Source organism: Helobdella robusta (assembly GCF_000326865.2).
Source record: "Helobdella robusta unplaced genomic scaffold HELROscaffold_7, whole genome shotgun sequence".
Classification (NCBI taxonomy): Eukaryota; Metazoa; Annelida; class Clitellata; order Rhynchobdellida; family Glossiphoniidae; genus Helobdella; species Helobdella robusta.
This window is the reverse complement of record NW_008705398.1, coordinates 5,571,653-5,581,547: the sequence shown is the minus strand read 5'-3', so window position 1 is coordinate 5,581,547 and position 9,895 is coordinate 5,571,653. Positions and strand designations below refer to the sequence as shown.

The following is a 9,895-nucleotide window of genomic DNA, read 5'->3' as shown; positions in this document are numbered from 1 at the left end:
TGAATTGGGCTCTTGAGTTTTGTAATTTTAGGTAAGCTAGGGCCATAATGTAATGAATAGGTAAGTTAAGGCTACGTTGTAACACATACTCATTAATAGATTTAGGGTTTAAGTTTTATATTATTATTACTAAGTTGGAGCCCAAGGCATTACGTAGGTGGTGGGGTGGGTGCCGAAAGGCCAATGAATTGGGCTCTTGAGTTTTGTAAATTTAAGTAAGCTAGTGCTTAATTGTAATGAATAGGTAAGATGAGGGTTACGATAGCCGATGACTCTGAATTTCGAAGTCTCTTGTCAGGGGTAAGCCTTGGTGGCCAGTGGTGAACCGGCAATGGTTTACTATCCGGACGGCAATGGTTTACTATCTGCACGGTAATGATTTACTATGCGGCATGGCCATAGTCTACTACCCGCACGGCTTCCGGACGGCAAATGGTTTACTATCCGCACATCAATAGTCTACTATCCGCACGGCAATGATTTACTATCCGGTGTCCTAGCTGTCGGTGAACCTCTGTGCAAGGAGGGAGAATGAAGGGGGACTTTCGACTATCGTACCATTAACAATTTAATAAAGATTAGTTAAGGTAATTGAATAGGTAGATAGGATTATTTTTATTAGGCACCGCTAAGCTTTCTGATGAGAATCTACTCTTTCTCTATCTTCTCCATCAACACGGGCTGTGTTTCAACAACAATCTCGAGGAGGACTGGCACCAGTTTTGGAGGACAACGTAGGAACCGGACCGCATTCAACATTCTGCCTTTGTCGAATGGACGACGGTAAGTTTTTTTTACATTTTACTTTATTATTTTAAAATTTTATTTATTTGACATTATTTTCATTTTATAATTTAATTTTTTTTGCTTCTAAGATTCTAACATTCATTTACTACTACGCAAATAAAAAAATTTTGTTTACAGAATGATGAGAGGTGGGCAGTGGTGGGAGTCAGCACGTTTTAGATGGTGGTCTCATGATGATTTACATATGATGATGGTGGTGTAGGAGGAATCAGCTCGTTAGCTGTTCGACTGACACTCTGAAGTTCGGATGGTATTTTGTGTGCCGACCAGATGGTGGTGGTCGGTGCAATGGAAAATACAGTAACGTCGATTTTTGAAGTAAGGTTTAGTTTCGTTTTTTATTTTTCTCATTCGTTCATTTTATCACTCAACCTTTTAAATTATTCTTCTATTAATTGATTCGTTAATTCATTCTATTCATTAATTGAATCATCGATTAATTAATTAATTCATTCATTCACTCATTCATTCAACCAATTATTCAATCATTCAGTTAATCATTTATTCGATCGTTCCTTTGTTCCTTGATTTACTAATACGCTATTAAAAAAATGTCTACAGAATGATGAGAGGTGGGCTGTGGTGGGCATCAGCACGTTTCAGATGGAGGTCTCATGATGATCGTTCCGATGACAATTCGAAGATAACAACAACGACGGTTTTTGAAGTATGATTTAGTTTCTTTTTTTTATTTTTCTCATTCATTCATTCATTTTATCACTATCTTTCAAATTATTCCTCAGTTTATTTATTGATTCATTCTATTCATTCATTAAATCATTGGTTGATTAATTAATTAGTTAATTTATTCATTCAACCAATCGTTCAATCATTTAGTTAATCATTTATTCGTTCGTTCCTTTGTTTCTTGATTTACTACTTCGCTAATTAATAAAAACTTGTCTACAGAATGATGAGAGGTGGGCTGTGGTGGGCGTCAGCACGTTTCAGATGGTGGTGGTCTCATGATGATCGTTCCGATGACAAATCGAAGATAATGTTAAAGGTAAATTTGTTTTTGTCTCATTGTACCTTTGAAAGTACTCGAATTTGAACAAAGATTGAGTGTTATCTCAAAAGATAAGTTGCCTATTTTTTCCAATTGCTTGTTTTTTATTTTAGTGAATTTTTTTCAATTTATTTTTCAGTATCCGGTCAAATTCATTCCATCGATGCGTGTCAGATGATGGTCGGTGCAATGGAGGTTCGTCGGTAGTGACTGAAGTTTCTGGAAAGTGCGCGCCCGCACATTTACATACACACACATCAATACAACACATACATACACAACATCCATTCATTCGGTGTCGTTGTTGCTATGTTTCTCTTCAACTTTATATTTTCTTTACCGTGAACCAGGCTTTAATTTAATTCATAGGTAAGTTAGGGACTGAGATGAGTTAAACAATTGTAGGTAGGCTAGGGCTTAACATTAGTTAAAAAGCTTCAAGTAAAATAAAAACGCTAAAATATGTTAAATAAAATACTTGAAACATCTAAAACGAGAAATACAAATTTGTATGAGTTGAGTCAATGTTTATAAGTAAGCTAGGGCCCTGAGAGTAATTTTATTATAGGTAGGTGACTGACTTATTCTTGCGACTTCTTACTAGTTTTGTGTGATGTGTTTGTTTTCGCTTCACAACACCACACCAACAAAACAAACTACATTTCATTCTCGTCGTCGCCTTAAATTGTACCTTTTTGGACAATCTTTTTAATAATGTCTATTTATTTATTCATTAAATGTTGACTGGTTTCTAGTTTTTTTTTAAATTGGTTATATAATTTTTGGATATCTCTTGAATTACTTTGTATATATGCATGTATAAATTATTTCTGTTTAGTATACTGATTTTGTTGTGAACTGTTCTTACTAAATGTTCATGTTACGTGGTGTATTATCCTTCGAGAACTTCTAAGGAGTGTGTATGATAATAATAATAATGGATAAAAATTATTTTTATCGGTCGATATTTTGTTATATTTGTTTATTTAAAATACGAATTTTAAAAAAAATTGACATTTTAAAATTTTAATTAACCGTCACTTTTCATTTGAATGAATTCAAATAAAAGCAACTACTGTGTTTTTCTTTCTCTACTAAAATCTCGAAATTGTTTGTAGATCTGTACGGTTAACTGTTTGTTTGAGTTTGAACAGGCCTTGAAAATTTTTTTATTTATTTTTGTTTTTATTTTTGTTTATTTGGTTCATTCAATCTAGTTGATTGATAGATCGGTTGATTGATCGGTTGGTTGATTGATTGACTGACTGACTGGCTGGCTGGCTGGCTGGCTGGCTGGCTGACTGACTGACCGACCGACCGACTGACTGACTGATTGTTTGATTGATTTATCTCATAGTATTGTATACATGAGAAAAAATCCGATTAAGCCAACCTACGGCTTCAGTAAGCCACTGTTTTTCACCTGACAAAAGCAATTTCTATATTTATACTGACAAAAATAATTGTGATATGAATATATTAATTTATTTAAAGCATTATATATACAAAAAAGTGCTATCGTAAGAGTTCTATGAAACCCTGTAAGCCACTGCTGTAAGCCAACGTATGATTTCAGCAGCCAGTTTCTTATGAGCACCAGCAGAATGTAAAATATTCATTGAATATAATGAAGATAGTTGTTCAAATAACAATTTTGATTTATTTAGGCCGTTTATTTCATAAGCAAATCAATTTTTAACATGATCGAATAGTGTAAAAAAAAGGGTGACTATAGTTCAATCCTACTAAGCCAACCTTCGGCTTCAGTAAGCCACCGGATTTCACCGGACCAAAAGCAATTTTTATATTCAAATTAACAAAAATAATTTAATCATACATAATTCTATTAATCATTATTAAAATTAAATAGAATTTCTACAATGTTTTAAGCATATTAAATCAAGTAAATATTTCATTGAGCTTGATCGTTAAAATCCATGCAATTTCGTAAGCCAACAATCCAAGCACGACAAATAGCCCGACCGATAGATCGATTAGTCCTATTATTCTAGTTATGTGGTTTGGAGCAAGGGGAGACATTACTGAAAATAATTAAAAGTTGAAAAAATTGAGGTTCTTTGCATATTCCTGCTTCAACCCATAAGAAGGTGTTGTATGCTGGTAAATAGGCCTCCCCTTGTGCTCACATATGTAAAATATATTTGTATATGCTATTATAACCGCAGGAATGATCAAATTGCGCTATATTATTTGTTATACTAATAATTATTTTTATATTTTTAAGTTTTGGATTGAGAATCATAATAGGACATCGTAAAAATCTATGTTCAGACTATATAGGTCCTGCGTGGATACTGAAGTCAGTCAGGTTTGAGTCAGGTTTGCGGCGAGATTCGAAGCGAAGTCGTAAATGTGACTTATATAGTCACTTTGATTAGTTTAGTGTTTCAATTACTGTTGGCATTCAAATAAACATTCAAAAAAAGTTTGCTTTTGAAGCAGTTGTGTTCATCTATCAATCGGAAATCTTGAACCTAAGTTACAACGAGCACTTGACTATCGTTGGAAGCTACAACGTTGATGTTGTAGCTTCCGACATCACTGAAGTTATAACATTGGTGCTGTAGTTACGGGAGCCAATGGTTACAACAATATAGAAGAGATATATACAAGCGTTTCATAATAATATGCAAAATACATACAAGTGATGCAGACGCACTACAGCATGCTAAGAAATAACCGACTTTCTTATATTTCATCTATCGGAAATTATGAAACAATTAACAGTTTTTTAAAGAAAATTGATAAAGCTTTGTCGTTCAACCAACCTACGATATGTATATGAGTTTGAGATTTTATTTTCTATTCATAAGTTCGAAAAAGTTAATTATTTATTACGCATTTAAAAAAACTTAAACGAAGAATTTCAAAAATATTTATTGTAAATTATTTCTTTCTTTTAAATTTTTTTCTTACACCACTAGCTTCTTCGGTATCATCGTTCTCACCTTTATTGCTATCTTTAATTCGTTTCTGTTTTGTTCCTTTCTTTTCTGCCTCAGCCAGTTGCTAATAAAATAAAAAATACGGTAATCAATAATAACATAAAATACATAGAATAACACCAATATGCAAAACTCCAACAAATGATCCAACATACGTACATATTTTGCGGCCCTTGTGGCCTCAGCACATCTTTCCTGCAGACACAATACGTCGTCCTGTGGTATTGTATGTTTGGGTATCTGATACCCAAGAAGTTTTTCAATCTTCAGATAATCTTCCACATCATATCTGAAAGGATGATGTCAATATAGCTAACAACAACATTAAAATTACATTAAGCATTAGTGACACTGTTTTAGATACAATACAAAAAAATAAACTGACTGAGTGACGAAGATGTAAGCCTTTCCAGATCTCCCAGCTCGAGCAGTTCTTCCAACCCTATTTATGCAACAAAAACACGTTTAACGTATTCACGTATTTATTAAATATTTAAACCAACTCTATGTGTATGTGATGCCGGTAGCAATTTGTGATATATTCATAAAACTGTTTTGAGAACATTTTTATTCCAATATTGAAGAAATTAAATTAATCCGCAGCTAGCATATGTGATGATAATGTTACAACTACAACATAAGAACCAGGATCAGACTTCGACACTCTAATAAGAACTTACCTGTGTATATAATCCTTGGTGCGCGTGGGCATGTTGTAAACGACGACGACATCAACATGGGCGATGTCCAAACCACTGAGTGAATTTGAATTTTTAAAGATTAGTCAATAAATTTTAATAATCGGTTCTAATGGAAGTTATAGTTGGGCAGCAGATATGGAAAAATGATAACAAAGCAAGATTGAAGCAATGATGATGTTCACAACGCTGATGTATTTAGTTACCGGCTCGCTACATCAGTGCAAACGAGGATGGATCTGTCGTTCTCTTTGAATTTACTTAAACTTTCGAGTCGTTTGTTCTGCACAAAAATGTATAAAACGTACCATTATAATATTAAAAAATAAACAAAATTGTTAGAAATATAAAAAGGATGTCATTTATTTTCAATTTAATATGCTTTGTTTAAGGAAATACATTAACGTTAATAGTTCATGATGATCATTCCACATTCAAAAATGCCAAAAACAAAAGTATTATCGCATAATACAAACGTTCACATACAAACACATGAGCGCCTACACACATTCACACACAAACATAAACTTATACACACACACACACACACAAATGTACACACACACACACATGCACCATTCATACCTGTGCCATCTTTCCATGAAGTTGAAAAGCAGTGAAGCCGAGATTTCTGAGTGTCAGCCAGATGACTTGAGTCTTTGCACAGTTCTCAATGAAAATGATCACCGAGTTGCCAGACAGTTCGTTCAACAGATATACCAAGTTTTCAAGCTGTCATCATCGGCGTAATTATTAATTAATTATTATTATTAATGACTTTATTAGTAAAATAAACAGCGTTATCTTCCATTTTAAGCTTCTGTTAGTACCATTAAAACTATTAATTCTATTAACTATGAGTAATTTTGATAACTCATTGTTAAAATCGCCAATATTGTACCGGCGATATTTTTCAGTATCAGCTTTGGTGTAAGGTAAACATTTGATGCGGAGTACCGGACATGATATCGCCGATTTTTTTAGAGAGAAAAAAATGGATATTCGATGACACAATACTTTTTAAGCTTCAGGTGGTTGCATTTCCCTCTTATTAATGATCATTTCAAATCTCAAATTTTAGCGCATTTTCTAATAATTAATTAATGGTGGAAGGGTCTGCAACACCATCAACAACCATCATAACACACACAAACACACACACGCACACAAACATACATACACAAACCAACCAACTAACCCACCTTATACCTGTAAGGGATGAAGAGATAATGCTGAGTGAGACTTGAAGAAGTTTGATATTTATTTGAAACCTCAACTTTCACAGGGTTCTTGAGGGATGCCCTTTGTAACTTACTCACCTGATCATTTATTATTAATTAATTAACTAATTATCAACAATTTTTTTCAATAACTAATAATTACTAAAAACTAATAATACAAATTTATTTATTTTTTTTTTATTTTTAGAAATGCTAAATAATAGATGAATTGAAGACAGTAGATAAATGAAATTAAAGTTAAGAAGAATTATATCATTCTAAAAGTCATGCATCAGATTTGTAGAAGCATTATTATGCAATAATATTCTTTTTTAGCACAATATAATTTGCTGATGTTCAAACAGATTCGATTGAAATATTCTTAGTTGCAATTTCGATGTCAAATATGTAAAAATTTTGACTAGAAAATTTAAACATACAACACTGCCAGTCATGAGGTTATACAAACAAAACTAATTTCGGTCAACGTCTGCACTCTTGAAAGAATACAGACTGTATCTATTGTACAGTAGTGACACATGTCTAGAAAGCTATAATAGTATAAAACCTAGTCTGATTTATTGATAGATTTGCAAATCATTTGCAGTGCCATTCACCTTGTTGTGCATTATAGTGGGCGTGGTTATAAATTAATTGAACTAGAACAACAATACTTCTAACAACAAGCACATATGACAGGACGAATAACGTCTTCTTAAATACTTACATAACATGCATCCCAATTACGTATACATGAACACACACACACACACACACGCACACACACACACACACACACACACACACACACACACACACACATATTTATTTATAACAGCTTATGAGGCAAACCTTTTCAGTCATAGTTGCAGAAAACAGGTAGGTCTTCCTTTTCTTGGGAATCATTTTAAGGATCTTATTGACCTAGATGTGTATGTGTGTGTGTGTAAGTTTGAGAGTGTGTGTGTGGGTAAGTTTGAGTGAGTGTGTGTGTAAGTGTGAGCGTGTGTGTGTCAGTGTGCGTATCTTCGTCTAGTTGTTGTGTGGGCCTGTGCATAATTGTATATCTCCTGTTATTATCATCTTCATTATCATCTTTCTATTCATTAATCTTATCATTATCACAACTGTTATTCATACAAACTTCAGCTTCAAAATCCAAATTTAAAATTCTGTCCGCCTCATCGAGAACCTTTCAAATTTATATAAATATTTTCATTTAATAGTTTATTTAATAAGACCATTACTTTTAAAATCATTATTACATCATAAAAACTCCAACAATGTGAAGAAATAATTAGCTTTGAAAACAAAAAAGTAGGACATGAACTGAACAAAACAATCCAATGAATGACTGACGAGATATTGGAGAGAGTTGAGGTTGAACCCTGTATCACCCTCCAGCTGATCCAACAACCTTCCCGGTGTGGCTATCATTCACCATACCATATTTTTCATTAATTTATAATTAGACATTTGGTCATCATCAAAAATTATTAGAATGAATATCTCTAATAATTATAACAATAACAACAGCAATAATAAAATAAATTATATAAAAAAAAGTTTAATATGTTAATATGAAATAAAGGATTATTATCTGCCCAAGAATTGATATATAGAAAAGTATTAGAAAATGAATGAATGTATGAAGCGTGATAGCAGAAGCTACCTCCCTACCTACCTATAATGATGTGAGGTTTTTTGGCCAACATAATGCTCTGCTCCATCATATTAACTCCACCAATAATAACAGCTAAAAATTTAGAAAAAAATTTAAAAAAAAACTGTTATTAGCACATCACAATCATATTTTATTATAAATTTTAAAGGCATCTAGCTATACCAAAGTTAAATTTGAATAGATCAAATTTCATAAAGTGAATTCAAAATTTATATAAATTTTTCTGAAATTTTATATGGTAAATAGTCACAACCCAACATACCACATTTGAGTTTCATGCCAGCACCCAATGCTTCAAATGTTTCATTAATTTGGAAGGCAAGTTCCCTGGTTGGGGTGAGGATGAGAGCAAACAACCTTGACTGTTTCTGCAGGAGATCCTGAAGGATTGGGATGGCGAATGCTCCCGTCTTGCCTGAACCAGTTTCTGCTAATCCTATGATGTCCTTGCCCAACAGAGCCACCGGGATTGTCTCTTTTTGAATAGGAGTTGGTTTTGACCATTTCAATCGTTGGCAGGCTTCACATAGAACTTGCACAACTCCCTGCCATTTTATAAAATAAAGTCATTCAACTGCAAAAATGCAAATTGATAAATATAAATATAAGAAAGATATTGAATTTTTTTTATTAATAAATAAAATATTCATGTATGAGCACACCAAGACTCCAAATTTGCGGATGAATACATATTATGAAGATTCCTAAGTTACCAGAGAGAGCAAGGCAGGAAAACGAAAAAATACAAAGGATCGCTAGACTCTAGAGAGGAAACAAAGCAAACAAAACAATTAAGATGGTGAAGGTTGAACCTGAACTTGCTGGATACTAGATGAGCACATACAAAATGTCAAATTCGATTAATAATAGAAAGAAAGAAATTAATTATTAATTAATATAAATTATAAATAATTTCTAATTAATTATATTATTCCAACCAAAGATTCAAACGAGATGTCATCATTGCTACTAGTCCCCGAACTAAACGGTAACACATCCATTCTATTTTTTTATAATTTTCTAAAACAACTCTTTCAAAATTTATTAAAAATAATTAAATTAAAAATATTAAAATTTAATAACGTTTTTAAGTAATCTGAAAGACAGCCAGGCAAACAAGAGCAATGTTAATATTGTTGGCCTAGTCAGTTATCACTCAAACTAATTCAAACCATCAACCGGCCATGACATGAACTGAAATGAAAACAAACTCTCTGAACGATGAACAGTCTATGGCACGACATCACAGGCGATAAATGAGTAATGTGTACATCTATCTGAAAACCAAAGAACTGTTACTAATAAAAAATTGGTTTAATAACGGAACCATGGATATATATATATATATATAGTTCAATCATAAACTTAAAATATTTATTACATATACACATAATATATATCTATATTATATATACAATGTTATATGTTATATATATATATACATAATCAACGTCACATACATATAGACATGGATATAGACTATAGATATAATATGGTTATATTATATATAT

The 9,895-nt window shown here is 32.5% G+C and overlaps 2 protein-coding genes across 2 annotated transcripts in view; one reads left to right on the top strand and one right to left on the bottom strand.

Moving 5' to 3' along the window:
- The window catches only part of HELRODRAFT_165241 (hypothetical protein), a gene marked incomplete at both ends in the record, with an annotated part of 5,465 nt that extends 1,061 nt beyond the window's left edge, over positions 1–4,404 (top strand). The window contains 3 exons of the mRNA XM_009031089.1: positions 706–783; positions 1,956–2,011; positions 4,264–4,404. Of these exons, the coding sequence (XP_009029337.1) occupies positions 706–783; positions 1,956–2,011; positions 4,264–4,404 (275 nt within the window). The remainder of the gene's footprint in view (positions 1–705; positions 784–1,955; positions 2,012–4,263) is intronic.
- Positions 4,405–4,618: 214 nt separating this feature from the next.
- Positions 4,619–9,662, bottom strand: HELRODRAFT_185175 (hypothetical protein). The gene is made up of 13 exons (XM_009031088.1): positions 9,323–9,662; positions 8,647–8,929; positions 8,385–8,456; positions 8,060–8,130; positions 7,845–7,892; positions 7,553–7,624; positions 6,683–6,799; positions 6,066–6,212; positions 5,687–5,763; positions 5,463–5,537; positions 5,168–5,224; positions 4,942–5,071; positions 4,619–4,846 (listed from the first exon to the last, which is right to left on the bottom strand). Exons 1-13 carry the CDS (start codon positions 9,383–9,385, stop codon positions 4,724–4,726), a joined length of 1,335 nt encoding a protein of 444 aa, XP_009029336.1. The 5' UTR covers positions 9,386–9,662; the 3' UTR covers positions 4,619–4,723.
- Positions 9,663–9,895: the final 233 nt, after the last annotated feature.

What these genes read in the sequence shown, in the direction of transcription:
- HELRODRAFT_185175 (XM_009031088.1), bottom strand. Translation starts at nt 9,385, where the DNA reads ATGGATGTGTTACCGTTTAGTTCGGGGACTAGTAGCAATGATGACATC. An exon ending in TTCATGGAAAGATGGCACAG is followed by an intron (nt 5,764 to 6,065) that starts GTATGAATGGTG and finishes ATTTTTGTGCAG; the next exon opens with AACAAACGACTCGAAAGTTT. An exon ending in CCACAAGGGCCGCAAAATAT is followed by an intron (nt 4,847 to 4,941) that starts GTACGTATGTTG and finishes TTATTTTATTAG; the next exon opens with CAACTGGCTGAGGCAGAAAA.